We start from the raw sequence: 22,219 nt of genomic DNA on the forward strand, positions 1-22,219 counted from the left end.
TTCAGCAGATTTTTTATTTAACCACTTAAGTTAATTTTATTATTAGTACAAAAATGATGTGAAAAGAATCACTTCTTAATTCTGAACTAAAATAGAATCATTTAGTTAATGTTTGATCATTTATTTGTAGAGCTGATTGGATGATTATTATTATTATTATTTTTTAATCGTGGGCTCTAGTGTCCCTTTTTTCAAAGTAGGCTGACAGGAAAGGGGGAAGCAGAGGGGGAGACATGCGGTAAACGTCGTCGGGTCCGGGAGTCGAACCCGCGGCGGCCGCGTCGAGGACACGTTGCCTGAATGTGGGTCTCGCTGACCCGTCCGCCACCACGGCACGCCCCTGGATGATTATTTTTTATTAATAATTGGAATAAAAGGTGATTAATAAACTTTTTTTTCCCAGAATTTGAATCTGAAGCTAAAGCTGCACTAAAGGAGTTTATGCTAAAACAGATTTTATTTCACCTTAAATGAAAAATGTTTATATTTTTTGTAGTTTTGGCTTAATGATGTTCTTCTTTCAGCAAATAGCCTTTCTGTCATCAGTTAATGATTAATGGATTACTTTTAAATTTCGTTGTTCTTGTGACAATGACAATAAAGATTTATCTATCTATCTAAATTAGCTGAAAGTCGGTTCTGACGCTTCAGATGGAAGCAGATCCTGTGTTAGGGCGGCCTAGTTAAAGTCCAGCTGTTGAAAACTGTTGTTCTCCATCTAGCCTGACTGAACTGGAGATAAACTCAGAGGAAGTTCGAGGCAGTTCTGACTCAAAGTGGGGTTGAAATAAAAAGCATGCCACACTTTTCAGATTTTTAAAAAACAGAAACTGAAGAGTTTTTCCTTTCCTCGGTCACAGAGACGGTTTCCTTTAAGGTTCACTAAATACTCATCTCTCCATTCGTCACTCAAGTCAACATGCTGGTTGGACGGCAAACACACCAGTAACACCAGTAACACCAGGCCGTGACTGTGGGAAGTATTCAGAACGTCTACTTACTGGGGGGGTTGTACTTACTGAGGTGACACGGTCTAGAGGCTGAGGCGGGGTGGAGGGGGGGGGAGGGAGCAAAGTGAGGGGGTGAGGAAGAGGAGGAGGAGGAAGAGGAGGGGGGGGCAGCGTGGCGTCTGTGTGAATGGAGCAAAGCCTGGTGCCTCAGCGAGCTTCTGGGGGAAAGGAGGTGCTGGCGTCCTGGTGGCCAATCAATCAATCAATCGGTCGTTGGGCAATGGAAGGAGGAAAGTGGAGAGCGGTTGCTCGAGTTATTGATCGATTTATTGATTTATTGGTTTGAAACAGAGAAACGCTTTTAGCCTCTGCGCCCTCCGTGATCGGAGGAGCGGCGTGCGAGGGTCCTGGGATCTGATCAGCCCGGCGAAAGCAACAAAACGATCAATATTCAATCAATGAGACCGGGGGTGCTCAAACCGCGGCGCCGGGGACATTTGTGGACTCAGTTTCTGCGGTCTCTCCGCAGTTTAAGAATAAATTAGGACAAAAAATTAAATCTGCTTAGAAAGATGTTAGACGCCACACAAAGCGTTGTCATGGTAACTAGGACTCGCTGAACTGGATCCGGTTTTATGGCCAAGAAAAGATGAAATATTTGTTCAGTCGAGTCTGAAACAACAACAGGATTTAAACACAATATTTATTACTGTTATTAATAACATAATGTGATATTATCCAACACTCCACAACAGGGACAAAATAAAATAAAACAAAATTGTGTTTTGAAATGTTTCTTACACTCAACCTAGAAGTTAAACAATAAAGTTCTCAGCAACATTTCTGCAAATAATTTTGGTTATTGTAGATTAAAGTCAAAATTCTCAGATTAAAGTTTTTTTCCTTTTCAGTGACTAACAATTATTTCTGGGTTTGATCCGTTTAAATTAAAAACAGTTCATGTTTAGATTATTGCCAGAAAAATTAATCATTTTTGGTGATTTTATTTTTTCAAATTGTCATTTTGAGCCGATGATTTTGGTCCCTGCGACAGAATGTTTGTACACCCCGGGTCCAGACTGCGTGGGAGTCAGAGGTCGTTGCTTCGCCGAACTGAGGTCATCCCAGAGGTCACGGGTTCACAAGGACGCACTGGCACACTGAAGGGTGGGAGCCAACGCCAACATGGCTGCTCACGTTAGAGCGGCAACATGCTGCTGTTAGAGGGGACGAACCCGACCCCCCCCCCCCCCCCCCCACACACACACACAGCGCTCCGTTCTACCTTTAATCTGTCGGCGGATCTTCGTCAGGTCGGTCATCCACTTGAGGACTTTGGGGTTAGCTGCCTTGTCTGCGTGAGACGGCTGCAGAGAAAGGTCAAGAGGTCACGTCAGGAGCTACAGCGGCAGTAAGGTGGTTCTGTTTGTGTTTCTGGACCGGGTCCGGTCAGCGCAGAGGAAAGGTCACTCTGGGGATTACAAAGCCTAAACGGAGAGATGCTAACGCTACCTTGTAGTTCCTCTCCTTCTCGAATTGCTCCTCAAACTGTTTGATTTTCTTCTTCAGATGCTGCAGCTTCTTGCTAAGCTGATGGGTCACCGAATCTCCCCTCATGGCCTCCCTGGATCCGAACGACGCGCGCCGCGGCCTGAAGAGACAAGTTTGGGTCAGCGCCGCCATGTTTGACGGGTCCAAACAGGAGCGGCGGTTCTGGTCGTACCGCTGCGCCTTGCAGGGCGAGGCGGCGTCCACGTCCTGCTGCAGGAAGCGCTGGGTGCTGTGCGCTCCGAAGTCCAGGAAGCGGCGGGCCAGGATGTGCGGGTGCGAGCGCGAAGAGGACGGCGAGTCGTCCTGCAGTCCGTCGCCGTCGTCCTCCTCGCCGTCGTCCTCCAGCGGCAGCGGAACCATGCGTCCGGCCAGCGGCGACAGCTGCGCCTCGCCGCTGTCCGTGTCATCCTGCCAGGATTTGAACGCCGGAACCGGATCTGGAAGAGAATCCGGGTCAACATCAGAAACGTTTATGGAAACATCAAACCTCTAACTCTCTCCTACAGCAAACAGCGTGGCGAGCTACATCTGAACAACCGTGAGTAGCTCCTCCTCAGCGACGTGCAGGTTGACGCTAAGCCCACCTAGCGTTAGCGCTAAGCTAACAAGCTGAGAGGAAGAGGAGGCCGTTAAAGTGGCAGCTGCAGGCAGAGTGGAGCCCGGCGTTATCCCAACCGTCAGAAAGGCTCTGAACATGCTTCCTGTGCGGTCGCCATGGCAACCGTTGAGAGGCGGTGACAGGGAGGGCGGTGGGTGAATCGGTGGACATGAAGCAGCTAACTTACCTTGGCCTTCTTTCTGCAGGTGCATACATGAGAAGTCGATGGGAGGGAGGTGGAGATGGGAAAGGGGTGACGCTGTTCGGACGGGCAGAAGAAGAAGAGGAGGAGGAAGAGGAGGAGGAGGAAGAGAGATGGAGCCGTGAGATCATCACACAGCGACATTCACTCAACAAACTGAAATGTCAGATTCACACCTTTCTAACCAGAAAATGTCCAAAAACTCAACGTAAAAATTAATCACTGAAAATAACTTTTGTTCCATGAAGAAGCAAAGCAGCAGAAATCAGCTGTTTTCTACCAAAGAGGATCCCAGAGATCAAATCTTTACCTATTGATTCAGAAAATGCAACAAAATCATATCAGAGTTACAGAAAGCAGCGTTTGGAGGAGGCGTCCCTCAGGGCTCTGCACTCAGTCCTCTGTTTATCTGGACTTTCATGAGCAAAGTGGACACCGAGCGTCACCGTATGCAAGAGGATCAGAACTAAAACTCCATTCACTTTAAAACCAGACAAATGATGTCAGGAGTTTCTGAACTTCATGATAATCAAACTGGATTAAAATCTGGATTAGACTAATAATCCGGGGCATTTCTGGGAACCTACCCTCCCACCGGTCATCTGGGAACAGCTGGAGGTGGGGGCTGTGGGGGGCGGAGCTTGGTTGGCACGGCGACAGGCGGTTCCTGTTGGCCTCGCTGGTGTTGGCGTTCTGATCGCAGCCGAACGAATCAGAGTCCTGGGAGGAGAGACGGACCAATCAGAACCAAGAACACAGAGCCAGTCAGGAAGGAGAAACAAACAGAATAAATCAATTAATATACAGAAACATTTAACTGCCAAAGCTTGGAAATGAATTCAGGAGCAGCAAGACAACAACAGAGTTTTTGGTTTTAACCCGAGGTTTTCAAAGTGGGGGTCGTGGGCCTCACAGCGGGCATGGCGGTTCCTGACAGGGGTCATGAGATCAATAAGACATCAAGTCTGTTTGAAATTCAAAGTTGTGTCTTTAAATATAGATTAACATGAATATAATATGTAACACATTGTTAAAACGAGGCTGAAAATAATAAATTTTAGTCAGAAATGAACAAAAATTCATTATGTTACAATTTCTGTATTTTATGAAAATTATCACTTTTTTAACATCAGTGCCTTTATTAAGCCATTACTTTTTATTCAAACATGATTAAAATACAACTGAAATAAAGGAGCTGCCTAAACACACAGTAGAAATAATGTCTTTTAATTTATATATATTTATATAAAATAACTGAAAAGCAAAAGCACCAAATCTGTTTATTTCTGACTGAAATACATCATTTTATGCCTCCTTTTATCAATTTGTTAAATGTTGGATTTATATTGTGTATTTAAAGACATAACATTGAAATTTAAATAGAAATATATATTTAAATATGTATATAGACAAATGCACTGCAAAAACACCAAACTGTAGGAAGTAATTTTGTCTAATTTCTAGTGCAGATATCTTAACATGAAATAAGTAAAAAAATAACTTACAAGAAACTTTTCAACAGGATGAAATAGTTTCTTTTAATCCAATAATTCCTTTATATGGATAAAATGGAGCTAGTTCCATTGGCAGATTATTTCAGTTATTTCACAATCAACTGGCTCTGCGCCGTCACCTAGCAACCCCAGCCAAGCCTCGACCGTCACCTAGCAACCCCAGCCAAGCCCCGACCGTCACCTAGCAACCCCAGCCAAGCCCCGACCGTCACCTAGCAACCCCAGCCAAGCCCCGACCGTCACCTAGCAACCCCAGCCAAGCCCCGACCGTCACCTAGCAACCCCAGCCAAACCCTAGTTCTCGTTCCAGCAGCAGATTTTTTCACTTCTAACAAATTGAAATTTAAAACTACTTTATTTATCCCAAATTGAAATTAAACCACATTACAAGAAAAACATCTGCCACTGGAACTAAGACTTAAAAAAATATTACTTAAGGAATTATTGACTTAAAACAAACTAAAATGTATTAAGAAGTTAGTTTTGAATACTAAATATTCTCACTAGAAACTAAACAAAAATACTGGCTAGAATCTGCTGGAGGCTCCTGCTCTAAACCACAGCAGAGATGTTGCTGTTTTTATGGTATCTTTGGTTTTATAAATCCAGTTTTAACATCTTTTATGTCTGATTAAAATGAGAAAGTTTATCTCCCAGCCGTGGAGGTGAAACGTTCCCAGAAACCTGAACGTCTTCCTGCTACTTACGCAGCGGATGGTGACCGTCTGCTCCATGGCGTCCAGCGGCTGATTGTCCTGCCTGACGGGTGACACCAAAAAAATCATCAAAACAAAACTTAAAAAACGACTTCAGCTGTGATTTCTGTTCCTCCGTGTGACGACCCGTCACATGTTCGCCTCCAGACCGACTGGACCAGCTGAGGAAGAGTCACAGATTAAAAACAAACACAGCAGGTGGAAAATGCTCCAGAAATTTAGTTCAGAGAAATTAATTCAGAAGAAAACTACATTTGGTGGCATTTTTAATATTTTGCTTTCATTTAATTTATTAGTAAAATTGATCATAAACAGTTTTACTAAACTGCAGACGTTTAATAAACTTTTCAAAATGATGCAAGAATGAGCCATATACTGTTCTTGGTAGGCCTGTCAGAATAATCAATAAATCAATAAATCAATAAATCACATGATAAATTAAAGCACAATAACTTACATTTCCTTGGTTAATCGTTTTTCTCTTTTCTTCCATGAACTGGGTGATAAAGTCTTCAGTTTGGTCTCAACTAAACCTTTTTTTAAGGACCACTTTGTTTACAGATTCTTCATAATTCATTTTATTTGTTGTTTTGTTTTTTTATGTTTTCCAGTTTCAGTTTCTCCGATGGATTTAAAGTTTATTAATCTTTGAGAATGTGTTCTCATAATTACTATTAAGCCCTTATTATAAAATTACTTGAAAATGGTGTCAAAACAACATTATTGTTTATTGCAATAACTTATTGATCAGCAACACAATTTTTGTTGATATAAAGAAAATAAATCTAGAAAAATACGATCAAATGAAAAGTGTAGGATATAGTTTATTGGTGTTTTTATCTTTTTTTCTGTAAAATCTGTTATTGTTTTAAATCTACAATAATTTACAGATCATGTCTAGAGAACTGTGACTGTTGATCAGCTAAAAATGAAAACAGTTTTGTAATTCTAATAAAAACATAAATGCTGAGACGTTTGGTGCGTTAAAAGCAGCAACAGGAAGTAGAAACTCGATCTGGTCACCTGGCAGTGTTGAAGTTCTTCCCAGCATCTTTGGCAGCTTCTGGATCCAGATCCATTCCTGAGCTCTCCTCCACGCCGCCGGCTCCCACTGAATTCTGGGGGAAAATCGACAAACAGCGACGGTTTGATCACGAAGCTTTCCAGAAGCAGAAGAGGCGAGAAGTGAAGAACAGAAAGCAAACTCTGCTGGGAGTCCACCATCGCTGGGTGAATCCCAATTCAGACGTTTCACTTCCTCCCGAACGGAGCGGGACGAACCAAATGAAACCGAAACAAAATGAACCGAAACACTGATCATCCGGAACAAACCGAAACCCTGATCATCTGGAAACATTGTCAAGAAAAACACAAAGACGTCAGTTATGATTTAAACTTTAGCTGGTTTTAAAACCTGTAAGTCAGAAATCATCTGTTCTGCTGATGCTGGCAAATCAAAATGGGGGTCGAGGGCCACCGGTGGGTCGCGAGATGCTAGCTGGGGGTCGACAGATGATTCTGACAATCCTCACAAAACAGAAAAAAACTAAACGTAGCTTTTTCATAAGATAATCAAATCCAAATGTGTTATGAAATTAATGTACCAATAAATTTTATAAAATCAAATTAAAAAACTTATTCATTTAAAAATGTGCATGGTTGTGTCACTGTATTTATTATTTAAATAAAACAATAAATATAGAGTGAAATAATTATGTGTATTTTATATGGCTTAAGAATTAAAACTCAATTATTTTTATATCAGATCCAATTCGCTCTCTTTCCTGAAAAATAGAAATTACAAATATTTTCCAAAGTGGCTTTTATTTCAATAATCCCTTCTTTGAGCTGCAGGATAATTCTCCGTATAAAGTAGTAACATTAGCAGAATGAATACACAATTTTACCAGAAAAATGTCTTCAAACTAAAAGAAAAACATCATTTTAATAAGAAATGTTGTCAAGATCTTTTTGTTTTTGGTAGAAACATTGACATTTCTGTAAATGTCCAGAATTAGCTATTTTTCATCTGTTGTCTCTTTACAATGTTTAATTTATCCTGCTAAAAACAAAGGTTACAGAAACAATAAATACAAAACAAGGAAACTGTAACAGAATAATCATAAAAAGTATAAGCAGTCATTAAAACTGGATCTGCTGTGAGCAGCTCAGGCTGAAATCCTTTCTTCTAAATAAAAGTTTCACAGTATTACCAAAAGTTTGCTGGTAATACTTTGTTGCTGATGTGTTAAAAGATGAAATATTTTCTAATCTCTGGAAGATGAAGTGTAACGTCACAAGATGCTCAACATTCCTCACTTCATTTTTGCTAGTTTTCATGTAGGAGTTCTCGTAAAATAACTACTTTATTCTCCTATAATTGCAACTGTAACCTTGTAATATCAGTAAGAAATAAAAATGGTAGATGGGGATTTAAAGGGCCAGCAGCGCAGAAAAGCTGGTCAGAGAAACGTTGAGCTTTAAATGTGCGAGAGGACGAGACGTCCAGGCAGCGGAGACACTTTGTCCTCTCTCTAAATTTATCTACAAACTATCTGAACTGTGGAGTCAAGGACTGGAGGTGAACCGGCGAAGTCTGGATGTCTGACGGCTGGAATAACGCTGTGGTTTTCTGTGTGTTAGTGTGTGTGTGTGAGTGTGGGTGTGTGAGTGTGTGTGTGTGTGTGTGTGAGTGTGTGTGTGTGTGTGAGTGTGTGTGTGAGTGTGTGAGTGTGGGTGTGTGAGTGTGTGTGTGAGTGTGTGTGTGTGTGTGTGTGTGTGAGTGTGTGTGTGAGTGGGTGAGTGTGGGTGTGTGAGTGTGTGTGTGTGTGTGTGTGTGTGAGTGTGTGTGTGTGAGTGTGTGTGTGGGTGTGTGTGAGTGTGGGTGTGTGAGTGTGTGTGTGTGTGTGAGTGTGTGTGTGTGTGAGTGTGTGTGTGAGTGTGTGTGTGTGAGTGTGGGTGTGTGAGTGTGTGTGTGAATGTGTGTGTGGGTGTGTGTGTGTGTGTGTGTGTGAGTGTGAGTGTGTGTGTGTGTGTGTGTGTGTGTGTGAGTGTGTGTGAGTGTGTGTGTGTGTGTGTGTGTGAGTGTGTGTGTGTGTGTGTGTGAGTGTGTGTGAGTGTGTGTGTGTGTGTGTGTGAGTGTGTGTGTGTGTGTGTGTTTCCTGTAATTCCAGTTTGAGTCCAGAGGAGATTTTCTGTTTTTGGCGTCAAACTGAAAACGATGCTGACCTCTGTGTCGCTCTCGCTCAGCTGCTGCTCGCTCTGTTCGAGCGGGGTCTCCCTCTCTGCGTCGCAGGGACTGTCCTCGGCGTCAGTTTGCTGTTCTTCCTCTTCCTCCTCGTCGTCATGGCAACCCTGCTCTTCAGGCTCGGAGGGACTCATCCTGGGAATAAAAACAATAAAAAATGTTAAACTGGAAGCAAAAGTTAGTTATAAACAAATAAATGAATAAAACTTTAATCATCGTTTAACAGCATGATGCTGCCATCACCGTGCTTCACAGTGTTCACAGTCTAGCTTCTCTTTTTTAAATCATTTTATGCCAAATTCTGTCTCATCTGATCCTAGAGATTTTCTCCAGACGAGGCCTGGTGTTTCCATGAGCTTCCTTCTGTTTATCTTTTAATGTTTTTATAATATTGTATGATATTACGATATCGTATGATATCGTTTTCTAATATCGTAACAATCAAGGTGCTTAAATAAAAAATCTGCAGAACGTGGCATTTTTTAAACAGAATAATCGATTTAATAATCAATTACTAAAATAATGGAGTGCTTGCCTCGTACCTCTTGCTGATGTTGGTTTTCAGCTCAAAGAAATGCTGCTCCACTGCAGCCCTGATGGTTCTCTGAATTATCCTGAAAAACACAAAAATCACTTTTATTAGCAAGTTTTTCAGTGATTTAAACTTTAATTTTGTTCACTGTATGAATGTTGAATTATATTTGACAAATGGAAGCAGAGTTGTAGTTTTATCTGAAGTTTCTCTCGTTTTCTCTGATAAGACAATTTAAACAGGACTGCAGGTCGAGAGGCTTCGTGTGAGTTTACTTTAACTACGCCAAACTGAGGGCGCTGTGGTGGCGTAGCGGCAAAAGCACGACCCACGTATTGAGGCCTTAGTCCTGGTGGCGGTGGTCGCAGGTTCGATTCCCGGCCCGGCGATGTCTTCCCCCCCTCTCATTACCCCGTTTCCTGTACTTTCAAATAAAGGCCACCAGAGCCAACAAAGCTTTAACACCCTGAGCCAGACGTCTCAAACGATCCGGGCTAACGGCTAAATCAACCTGAAACTGCTGGAGTTCACTGGAAAACACCAAACCTTACCAAGTGTTTCTGTTTAGTTTATTACACTAGAAATAAGACAAAGTTGATTTACAGGTAAAGTTTTATCAGGATGTGGGAGTTTTTGTTTTCAGTCAATAATCCCTCAATGTTGACCAAGAAGTACAAGTTTGACTGGCAGATTATTTCACTTATTTCACATTCAACTGGCACTGCACCGTTACCTAGCAACCCCTGTTACCTAGCAACTCCCGCCAAGCCCAGCCCGTTACCTAGCAACCCAGTTCTATTTCACTTTAAACAAATTCAAATATACTTTGTTGATCCCAAAGGGGAAATTAAAAAAATATATATATTTTTCCATGTTATAACTGAAACAATCTGCCAGTAGAATTAGTAATTATTAATCAATATTAAGAAATTATTGACTTAAAACAAGTTCCTATTTCTTGATGAAAAGTTACTTGTAACTCTGCAAAAACACAAAATCTTACCAAGTGTCTTTGTCTAGTTTCTACTGTAAATATTATAGTACACTTGAAATAAAACACCAGTACTAGTTCCACCGGCAGATTAATTTACTTATAATGTAGGAAAAATGTCTTGTTATAAGTGAGAAAATCTGCTAATGGAACAAGTAATTATTGACTTAAACAAACTGCAATATCTGCTGAAAAGTTACTTGTAAGTTAGTTTTGTTGTGTTTCAGGTTTATTAAGATATTTGCACTAGAAACTAGACAAAGATATGCTGTAAGGTTTTGTGTTTTTGCAGTGCAACTATCAGGCACGTTGGTTGCAGCATCATGCTGTGGGGCCAAATATCCAACCAGAAAAATACCAGAGGCTTGTTGATGGCTCCACTTCTCTGTAACACTTAACCCAATATTATTGGACACAGAAAGCTCTTCTAATAACTCTGTTATTATTATTATTAATACTAATGTGCGTTTAATTTCTCTAAGTTTGGATTATTAAAATAATATCCCATAATATGAGCTTGTTTCGTCACAGAAAATGTTTTCCATAATCCCATGCAGTGAAGAATCTGCCTGCCACCAACCTGAGGCTAAAAACTAACAAGCTGTGCAAAACGCTTTAGTTGAGCTTTGGAAAGAAAACACAAAGCCAGCAGCCAGCAGCCTCCTCATCTCCTCCTTCACATCCTGCCGCCTGCCTTCATCTCTGGAGACACTTTCATTCATCACTCAGAGGACCAATATTGTGACCTGGTCAGAGCTTTGGAGGTGAGAACGTCAGGTTGCAGAGAACAGTGTGAGTGTGGAGAGCGGACTTACTCAGCAGAGTCAGCAGGCAGGATGGACATGGGGGAGAGGTGGGAGCTGCAGAGGAGGAAGGACAGAGAAGTTAGGACAGGACGTTCCTCTGGAGAATCTGCAGCAGCCGTGGACCCAACGAGTCCAAACAGAAACTATCGCTAATAAATCTGATGAGAATCGGGTCAGAAACGGATCCGACTTGGACCGAGTGAAGGCAACAGAAATAAGACGGCGCCGCCGTTCTGAGTTATTTAGACTGGACTTCTGCTGGATCTGATACAGGAGAGAGAGAGAGAGAGAGAGAGTGTGTGTGTGTGTGTGTGTGAGAAGCTGTAAGACACAATCACACACTTCAAGGGCAGCAGAAAGATCAATAATTTGAATTATTAAAACGTGGAGAACGTGGGGCGTGCTGTGGTGGCGTAGAGGACACAAGGCCAGCAGCCAGCAGCCTCCTCAAACCCACGTTTGGAGGCCTTGAGTCCTCGACGCGGCCGGCGCGGGTTCGATTCCCGGACCCGGCGATATTTACCGCATGTCTTCCCCCCTCTCCTTCCCCTTTCCTGTCAGCATATTTACATATAAGGGACACTGGAGCCACAAAAGAGAAAAACAAAAAAGTGGAGAACGATAATAACTTTTATGTTTATTCTTCTCGACTGTTTTTCATATAAATCTCAAAAATGTTGCTAAAGTAAAAGCAAAACTACTTCAACATAATTTTACTAAAGAATGAAAAGTATTTGGTAAAAAGTTACTCAAGTACTGAATTACCAATCATCCAATATTTAAAAATTACATCATCAGACGGACAAAAATATAAAGTGGAAATTTTGGTATTTTAAGGACGAATAATTTATATAAGTAATAATAAATAACAGAATCTGGTAAAAGAAACTTTTTAAGTAAAAACTTCCGAAACTTGATAAAATTTCTGCTTCGTTTTCATTCAGTGGGAAGAAAATCCAGAAATTTTACTCAAGAGTAGAAAAACTTCATAGTAAAATTACTCAGGTAAAAGTAAAAAGTACAGCGTAGTAAAAGTTTTTTTGCTTTTTCCAAAAAGTTACTGATGAAAATGTAATTGAGTAATTCAGTTCTGTCTGTCAGAACTTTGACTAGACCGAGCATCCACTGTGTGCGTCTCTCTTCCTGCTGGTCACAGCGCTGACCCGTTCTTCAGACAGAACCAGCTGTCCCTGCGACGGGCCGATAACATCTGACTGAGACGTGCCCTGAGGGACTCCGCCTCCAACAATAGATCTTTGAAGGCCCTTCAGGATGTTGCATAAATGCCGCGGCCCGTTCTGAGATAGGATCTAATCTTACACCATCGTGTCCCTGGGAGCCTGAACAAGGCGGCTGTTCCTGCCGCTCCCACCAAACGCCGCCGCCGCCGCTGCGTTCTTACGCAACACGGACTCCATGTTCTCGGACACCAGAGACCTTTCTACAGGACGCTGAAGGGCAGATCAGATCACACAGAAACTGCTGGAAAGATTAAAGTGGAATCATGAAGAGACGACCTTTTGCAGAACTTAAATCACCAACACAAAGAGGAAACTCAAAGGAGACTTTCTCAGGATCGGTCCTGAACTCTGGGAGAAATTAACGCTGCGCCACAGGAAGTCTGACTCACTCTGCGTTGCCAGTCCTCTCTTAAAACACAGATACTATCACTGTTTGTTTCTATAACTGTTTCAAACTTTTCTTTAGGCTTGTGTTTGGGAAACAGATAAAAACCCGGTTCATTGTAAAACTCAACTTCAGCCAAACTGCTGTAGAGTTTTTCCCAGCAGGAGATTCATTTTGATCTGAATGTTTTGCTCCTGCAGGAAAAGGAAAGCTGCACGTTTCATGACTGGATGCAGCAGAAACCTGAAGGTGGTGGAGAATGAAGCGGTTTTTTATCAGTCGCCACATGAACCTGCTGGACATCCGGTACGTTACATGAACCCAGAACTATTCACCGCCAGCTGCTGTAACAGCTGCAGAAACCTGACTTACTCCATGTACTCTGACTTCATTGGGTTTCTTTAATAAGTTCAGCAACAATCCTCCACAGACTCCTTCCTGTTACGGTCTCTGAGGTTCCTGTCGGGATTGGTAGAAAAACCTTAAGTTTGACTTTTCCAAGCTTCTTTCTCAGTGAACTTGGTTTTGCAGCAGCTTTCAGTTTGGTTTAAGCTTTAGCCTGGATCGCTCTGTGGCTGCCTTTGAGCCAGTTTCTGTCCAACTGGTTGGTCAAACCTGCATCCAGGTGTTGCCACATCCTTAAGCTCATTCGGTGGTAAATGCCCCTTCAGGGCACATTCACGGCTAGCGGCTCAGCTAGCAGACTGCATGTCCACCCGACTTTAAGCTGACCTAAAACTAACAACCGTGCTTTAGCAAACATGCAGCCGCTCTTCAGACGAACGCCAAGCAGTCGGATTAGAGATAAGATCCTGTGACATCTTAAAGAATCACACCTCAACGCTTTGAAGGAACCCAACAGGAAGCTAATCTGCTTTTATCAGAGTTACTGGGTCAGTTTTTCCTTCAAGGTCCTTTCTAATGAGTAAACTTTCTCCATTTTAGCCATTTTCACCATCAACAGCTTCCTTTAAGTTTCATCTGAACAGATTCAGGAGGTTTCACCAGATTACTCATCAGGATACGGATTATGTTTATATCGGGGGTCCAAAGTGTGGCCCCGGGGCCAACGGGGGCCCTCTGAAGCATTCTGGGCGGTCCTCTGAGTTCAAACCTGGCCTGGACGCTTCCATCTTTCAGGGAAATATTCTCTAAATATTTTTTACAGAATAGTAACGTCTTTAAAAAAATACGTGGTAAAAAAATAGATTCCCATTTATTAACGATGTTTCTGAGAACCACAATCCTACTTTTCCTTAAATCTTACAAAAATGTCAGTTTTCCACAAAAATATGACTATTTTGTTAATTTTAATAACATTTAAGTTATTTAGTTTATTATTAAGCAGATAAAATTTAAAAAGGCACCAAAACCAGTTTTTGTATGTTATCAGTAAAATGTTACATTTTCCATCAAGGCAAAACGTTTGGACGCCTCTGGTTGATTTCATCTGTCTGGAGACAGTATGAATGATGAGGGAGCACCGATCGATCAAATGATCAATTTAACAATAAATCAGCCTGTTTTCCCTCGATCGGCTCTGATCAGGGATCTTTAGGTTCCTCCTGCCCAATAAATGGATCAGAACCACAAACCTCCACCATGTTTGGTCCAAACACAACTAACCAAACTAAAGTAGATTAAAAGGAAACAACATTCAGGACCCGTCTAGCAGCAGCAGCTGCACCTAAAGCAGGTTAGTCAGAAAAACACCAATAAAAACACAAATTACTGAAACGGGAAACATCTGCAGATGATTGTAGTTCCTTCAGAAACATTTAGAAAAGAGGAGAGTTACTGTTTCAATGGATGGACAGAGGGAGCAGCGTGAATGAGAGAGAGAGAGAGAGCGTGTGTGTGTGTGTGTGCGTGCGGTAGCAGGAAGTTTAATTTGCAGAAGTGCTGCTGTCAGCACAACATCTGCCTGCTGAGATCTGGCTGGACGGGACCAGACTGCAGCACTTCACCAAACACACGGCCAGGCTGCAGCCCAGGAAACACACCGGCTCATTTTCACAGCTCGCTCGGCTCGCTCTCCGTTCAACCCAACAAACGTGATGCCGACGTTTACCCAGCAGCTCCTGGGGCAGATTTAGCCTAAAACGCGGCTTGGTTATCCCATCTGCTCATCCCAACCTCCTTCAAACCGCATTTAACTAAATGTCTTTCTTTTTCTCTCCTGAACTCCTGCAGTTGACAAAAACTCAAACTTACTTGCACTGTTATCGTCAGCAGAACTTAATGTTTCCATAAACAGCTACAAACCTTGAAGTCTGTTCCCAGAAACAAGAAAAAATTCATCTAAACATTTGAAAGGAGGAAATTATATAAACACAATCCAAACCAAGAATGTAAGAAACTCTCTGCCTCACTGTCTGGTGATGATTTAGCTTCTAATTTCAGCAGATTCTGGAGCTGATTAGAGATTTATTCACAGTTTGTCTGACATGAAAATGTTAAATAATAAATGATGCATCTAAGGCGGTTTTACATAACATGGAGCTGCTGAGAGAAGAAGAGCCTCACTGGAGCAACGACCACAACCGGCTCACTTCCTGTGGTTCTGCTTCAAATTCCTTTTTATCCGGATGAATCAACAAACCGACTTTCTGTGAGCCCATCCATCCATCCATCCATCCATCCATCCGTCCATCCAACCCAGAGGAGTTACGTAAAGCTGCTGTTTACCTCTGCAGCAGGACGTCACAGGCCATCCTCATGTTTCCAGCCGGGTTTCCTCTCAGGCTGATCTGCCCTTTTATGCCAGAACCAGGTCCACCCTGTAGGTGTGTCAATGTCAAGACTCGGCTCGTTTCTCGAAGTTTCTTTGTTTTTTTTGCTGACCGGCTTAGAAAAACATCGTCTGCTTTTATTCTTCTGGAGTCGAACCCGATCCGATCCAACCCGACTTCTGGTTTCTTCTGCCGGGTTATCCAAGCCGAGCGTTTTGCGGCGCCAGAGTCAGAACCAGCAGGTCCACAGAATCACCTGGGTGCATAATGTGGCCCGAGTGTGTGTGTGTGTGTGTGTGTGAGAGAGAGAGGTCGTCTCAGTCTGCTCTCTGAAAAGTGCTGCAGTAAACAGCCGGAGCTCCTGATGTAACCATGCAACAGCCTGAGGAGGGCCAATGGGACGGCGGAGGCTGGGGCCAGCAGCCAATAGGGAGGAGGGATGAAGCAGAGGGGGAGGGGCTTCCTGTCGGTGATGAATAGAAAGTCAGCGGTTCCTGCAGGGTCCGCTGGGCGGAGTAGAGCCGCTTTAAAATACACACTAAACCAGAACCAAACCGCCTTCATCCTCTAACCGGCGACTGATCATCAAATGCATTAAGAGATTTAATAAAATACAGAGCAGACAGAGACAGACGCACAACAAGAGATCACCGAGACAAAGAGAGGAAGGAAGATACAAACAGAAACAATCATTTAAAAAACACTTTGTTCAGTAAATATGACTCTTCTCCAGCTTAAAGCTACGGGGTTTTATTTTTAGAGCGATTTGTGTTCAGACCTGAGTCTTAGTTTAATTATATGACTCATCAAAAAAACTAAAAGATACAAAAATCTATTAAAAACAGACTAATTCAACATGTAAATGGGAATATTCAGCATGTTGTGTGCAGCTCAAAATCTATGCTCTGGTACTGCTTATACAGTTAATGTTGACTTAAATTCCTCTTTTGCGCTTTAAAAACTTCTCACAATATTATTTTATTTGCATCTATTTCAACAAGTTACTTAAAAATATTATTTGAACCTTAAATATTAGTTATGTTATAATTCTGTTAAGGTTATGTGCAGCAATTTCAACCTTTCTATAAAACCATATCATGGCGAAAGCAAATAATACAATTTGCAGCTTTAAAAGCATTTTTTTTTCTAAATTGCAAAAAAAAAAAAAAAAAAAGAAAAATCAGTAAATCCAGGCAGAAATAATCACAAAAACACAGCAGGAAGAGAAATTAGTAAAAAATCAATAGTTATAGTTTTTATAGTAACATCTCCTCTGTGGCCACCAAGAGACACTGTGTCATTAATATCAGGAGAAATGTACAATAAAATAATTCACAATAGGAACACAAAGTGATTTTAAATATGTTAAAGCTTGTACTTGTACAAATCCAGCATTTATGGAGCCATTTAATCTTTTTTACTTACATCTAAACAAAAGGTAAGAAGAAAAACAAAGCAGATAAATGTGAGTTTCTGCGTGGGAATCATGAAGCTTATTTAGGAAAATCAACTCACCAAAGTTATCAAAACATGACAGTAATTAAATTTAGTACTAAAATAATCACAGCCACAGAATGTAAGCTGCAGTTTAATAAACCCAGAAGAAGAATCTGAACTTCATTCAGTCTCCAGTAAAACGTTTAAATGTTGTGATTTTGAGCTGAGGTCGTTTCTCTGAGGTGATTTCAGGATCTGGCTGTTTTCTCAAAGCCTGAAGGTTAAGGAAAGTTACGATGCGCCGCTTCCTCTGCCTCCACTATCAACTTTCTGTATCCACAGGCCACATAAAGTTTATCTGCATTTTTCACAATTCTCCACCAAATAACATGGATGGAAACGTCAACGCTGGAGGACGCTGTCTGCAGACAGGTGGCGCTCTCTCTGGGACCACTTCATAAAAACATGGAGGATGCAGGGAGGGAGCGGAGAAGACTCTTTAACGTCTCCATCTGTCGTTCAGACTGGGACAGATCAGGAGGATCGTTCAAACACCGAGAGACTGAAGCAGAAATCATCATGAGTAATGGCTTTGAATTGAAAAGATTCCCCATCAATCTGTTTTATAGTTTCTATAAACTATAAACGACCATAATTCATAAGCTACAAAAAGCGAATCTTTTCTTAGCTCCATCTTGTTTAGAGACCCAACTGTTGCTGCTTTGACAGGAAGAATGAGGATGTGTGAACGGGAGGCAGAAACAGGTGAATCCTGAACATGCCTGGGACGCCAGCCTGTGTTTGTTCCCGTTTAGTCCAGTCCAGTACGGACCAATAAACAAACACCCACATAAAAATAAGGTGCAGATTATCTCAGATCAAGAGACTTTACGAGCTGCATGATGGGTAATATCTGCCTGGTGAGACGGTTTACTGGCGCCTCCTCCACTCACCCTGCAAATCAATAAACTGATGGCTAGCTTCATCCGCTCCTCTTCCTCACTGGGAGTTTTGTTTCTCCTGTTCTTGGGATTCTTCCTCAACAATACTTTCCACAGACAGCGACGCTTCCAGGCTGGTCACCAGGGAAGAAATACCAGCGCTTATATATAGATGTAAAAGGAGCGAAGGCCTTCAGGCGCTAACGCGTGTGTTAGCTGTCAGAGGCTGTTACTGCAGGCGATGAAGAGGGCAGCCGCTGCTGTCCGTCAAACAGTCAACAAACAACATGTTGAGTCACTGGAGGACGACTTCATCTGAGATGAAGGTCAGCCACTCCAAGACTCAACGATCTCAAAGACTTTAAAATATTAAACTTATTGCACTTTCTGTCATCACACCAACATTTCAAGCCAATTCAGATACTAAAACAAAAATACTTGATACCAGATCATTAGAGAAAAAACACTAAGCAGGTGAGAATTAAGTCATTATTTATTTTAAATACATAAATAAATCAAAAGTCTTGAGTGTTAATTGAATCCTTTACAGAAGGGTTATTGACTGTTCTGCAATTATTTATTACAAGTTATCATTCTGCACTGAAATAAATTGTGTTTCAAAGCAGACATGCATTTTGGGTTTAGCTAATGCTTGTAGCATTAGCTAACTAATGGATCTGGTCCATGCGGATGTATTCAGACGTACAACTGTTGCCTTACAGTAATTGTCAGAATGTTTTCTCTACTGATCACCTGCAGCAGCAGGTACGATGCTCTGGTTTGTTTTGCTGCTTCATTATTTAGTAGCCAACTGATTAACATTTTGTAGCGTAACAGAAAGGAGCGGAGCGATTTTCAGACCGTCAATAAGCTCTTTGTGTCCATGAAGCTAATATTTAAACTGTTAGCGTTAGCTTATGTCATCCAGGAAGCATTGTGCTTCACCTCTGCAGATTCAGGAGTTTCTAAGCTTTTTAAGTTGATTTAAACCTCAGAGTTGTAGCTTTCGCTTGTAGCGTTAGCACAGCTATCATGCAGCATCCCTCAGCATCTCCTGTCTGTCTGCGTCAGAGGGAAAGTACTTCCTGACCATGCTAACAGCAGGCTAATGGGGGTTTCTCTCCATGTAAGCAGAGTTTAAAGCTTTTTGTTTTGATCGGGTCAGGCTACACAGCGGCTAAATGCCCAGTTGGTTTTTCCGACTCAGAAGTTGAAATGTCTGTATTACACCTGGGAATGGAAGGCAGCTTTATTAAAATAAATCTACTTCTATTGATTTCTGACACAAATAAGTGTCAGAATTATTTTATTTTTTATAGTATTGATTATTTTGAGACGGGTTATTTTGGAAACCCTAGTAGAGAGACGCTCGCCTCATTTCCTATCAGAAACTTCTTGCTAAATCTGAAATTTTCTGGGGTATTTATAAAATAGGGCCTAACTGTGCTGGACCGCCTTCAGCTCAACTGCAGTGTCAGTATTGAGAACTTCAGCGGGTCACTTTTATTTCCATCCACCTGCAGCTCATTTTTTACGGCCTGGTGAAAGTTAGTCCTCCGGTGTCGTTAGACAACCTGCCGGCTGACATAACATCTGAACTGCTGCAGACTTCCTCTGACGGGGAATTCAGACATCTGTTCGATTCATCAGACAAGTCAGTGTCTGATGAATCGACACTTTCTGCTGCTTTTCCACCTCTCATCTAAAAGAAAACTGTGATTTTGGTGAAAAAAGCTTAAAAAAGTAAATAGATGATTTTAAATTTAAGATTTAAATAAGATTAAACAAAGTGTTGTTAATGCCAATATCATCGCCACCTACAGGCCAAATATGAGCGCTACAACTTCTCATAAAGATTCTAAAATTGACTCATAACCAAATATTTACACCTCTGGGTTTAAATGGAAATATTTATTAGCTTTTCTGCGTTGGCATGGAGACAGAAATTAAATATTTCCTCAGAACTTAAAGAGCTTAAGGAAATAAACAAGTACCTCAAAATAAAAGATTTGATATTAAACAACATACAAAAGGTTAATATTAACTCATTTTTAGTTAATGGTGAAAATCTCAAATTTAGAATATGAAATTAATAACAGCCAATCAAAATAAGAAAAAGAGCAGCTTTTTATACAAATAAAGGGTTTGTGGGGTGTATTTGTCTTTTTACATAAAACATCTATTTTTATGTGATCTTAGATTTAAAGAATTTTAGAACTTGGTAAGGAATACGTTGTTTAAGCTTTAAAAACCTGGAAATTGATCTGAGGTCACCTTTTCTTTTTACCATAACTGTGGAATTAAAAGTTAGGAATTAAATTATTATTTTATAGAGATGAAGGTCAAGTTTGTATGGTTTGTTTGTTGCTTAAAGCTGCGATTTGTAGTTCAAATCATAACAGAGCAAAAAAAGCTTTTACAGGATGAAGCGCTCTGTTCTAACGCTTCACTCATCTGTGGCGTCCCTCAGGGTTTGATGCTCGGCTCTTTGTTAGATTCAGTCTCACCTGGCTCTGCGGTCGTCGTCGGTGTGGCTGTGTGAGTCGGAGGCGGCGGGTCCTTCCTCCCCGTCCTGCGGCAGTTCTTCACATTCTGCTTCGCACTTCTCATCATCCAACAACTCTGTGATCTGAGGAGAGAAACGAGAGAAAAGATTCAAGACCAAATCCAACCAAAGGAAAGGATTTCACTGTAAGACAACATAAATGCAAAGACAATGAGATTCATTTTGTGGTGCAGCTGTAAAGAAATGGTGTGAAATAAAAAACATTTGGTAGCAAAAAAGGAAGAAAAAGAACTCTATCTGAAAATGCTAACACTTCTTTTAATTGCAACATTTGTTTTGCAAAAACGAAAGCAGATGTTTTAAATAGAAGCGTTGATACTTCTGTAAGACAACATGTCTGTTTGTTCTACCAGTCATTTAAATATAGTTTGGTGTCATGTGACAGTGCAGCAACGCGACAGAGACAAACTAAATTAAGGATTAATTTCAAGAGGACAGGTGATAGGGAGTCAGGAAAGTGTTGGTCTGAGGCGGTGACAGCCGGGTTCTGTCAGATATCGTTTTCAAGTTGACTTAGCAATGTTCTGAAAGTCATTTTAAAAGACCTGCTCCTCCATAACACAGCAAACTGGGCTTAAATAATATCACCTTATTTAACCACAAGACATGAGAAACAATTATTATTTTACTTTGGGTTCTGTGAAAAACATGACAATCTGGTTAATAAACAACCTACTAACCTTCCTACGACCTTTACATGAACAAGCAGCTAAGGTAGTTAAATAAACAGACATGTAAAATCACATGAATTGTTTTGAAGGCCTCCTCATGTTCTCTCCTGTCAAACGGGTGGGTGTCAACATGGTGGGAGCTAATGCTAGCTTCTGCTAAATATCTTGGCGTAGCATCTTAGCTTTCAGTAAATATCATGTTGGTATAGCAACTTATTATTAGCTTATGCTAAATACCATGTTGGTTTAGCATCTTATAGTTAGCTTATGCTAAATACCATGTTGGTGTAGCGCTTTATTGTTAGCTTATGCTAAATACCATGTTGGTACAGCGCTTTATTGTTAGCTTATGCTAAATACCATGTTGGTGTAGCGCTTTATTGTTAGCTTATGCTAAATACCATGTTGGTACAGCGCTTTATTGTTAGCTTATGCTAAATACCATGTTAGTGTAGCGCTTTATTGTTAGCTTATGCTAAATACCATGTTGGTATAGCACTTTATTGTTAGCTTCTGCTAAATACCATGTTGGTGTAGCACGTTATTGTTAGCTTATGCTAAATACCAGTTGGTATGGCATCTTATTGTTAGCTTATGCTAAATACCAGTTGGTATGGCATCTTATTGTTAGCATATGCTAAATATAATGTTGGTATAGCACTTTATTGTTAGTTTATGCTAAATACCATGTTGGTACAGCGCTTTATTGTTAGCTTATGCTAAATACCATGTTGGTATGGCATTTTATTGTTAGCTTATGCTAAATATCATGTTGGTACAGCGCTTTATTGTTAGCTTATGCTAAATACCATGTTGGTATAGCATTTATTGTTAGCTTATGCTAAATATCATGTTGGTACAGTGCTTTATTGTTAGCTTATGCTAAATATCACGTTGGTATAGTGCTTTATTGTTAGCTTATGCTAATTATAGTGTTGGTATAGCATTTATTGTTAGCTTATGCTAAATATCATGTTGGTACAGTGCTTTATTGTTAGCTTATGCTAAATATCATGTTGGTATAGTGCTTTATTGTTAGCTTATGCTAATTATAGTGTTGGTATAGCACTTTATTGTTAGCTTATGCTAAATACCATGTTGGTATAGCGCTTTATTGTTAGCTTATGCTAATTATAATG

At 41.0% G+C, this 22,219-nt stretch overlaps 1 protein-coding gene across 4 annotated transcripts in view; it reads right to left on the bottom strand.

Annotated features, from left to right (window-relative positions):
* fam13b (family with sequence similarity 13 member B) overlaps positions 1-22,219 on the bottom strand; it is a 54,863-nt gene that overhangs the window by 2,734 nt on the left and 29,910 nt on the right. For 2 of the 4 annotated variants that reach the window (XM_028009818.1, XM_028009819.1), the window contains exons 7-18: positions 20,351-20,472; positions 11,117-11,161; positions 9,321-9,392; positions 8,760-8,913; positions 6,555-6,649; positions 5,523-5,574; positions 3,889-4,021; positions 3,287-3,358; positions 2,674-2,938; positions 2,463-2,601; positions 2,236-2,317; positions 1,020-1,193 (exon numbers count right to left, since the gene is read on the bottom strand). In XM_028009818.1, coding sequence (XP_027865619.1) covers positions 1,020-1,193; positions 2,236-2,317; positions 2,463-2,601; positions 2,674-2,938; positions 3,287-3,358; positions 3,889-4,021; positions 5,523-5,574; positions 6,555-6,649; positions 8,760-8,913; positions 9,321-9,392; positions 11,117-11,161; positions 20,351-20,472 — 1,405 coding nt within the window. The remainder of the gene's footprint in view (positions 1-1,019; positions 1,194-2,235; positions 2,318-2,462; positions 2,602-2,673; positions 2,939-3,286; positions 3,359-3,888; positions 4,022-5,522; positions 5,575-6,554; positions 6,650-8,759; positions 8,914-9,320; positions 9,393-11,116; positions 11,162-20,350; positions 20,473-22,219) is intronic. The other 2 variants (XM_028009820.1, XM_028009821.1) reach the window with 2 other exon arrangements.

Source organism: Xiphophorus couchianus, chromosome 23 (genome assembly GCF_001444195.1).
Source record: "Xiphophorus couchianus chromosome 23, X_couchianus-1.0, whole genome shotgun sequence".
NCBI lineage: Eukaryota > Metazoa > Chordata > Actinopteri > Cyprinodontiformes > Poeciliidae > Xiphophorus > Xiphophorus couchianus.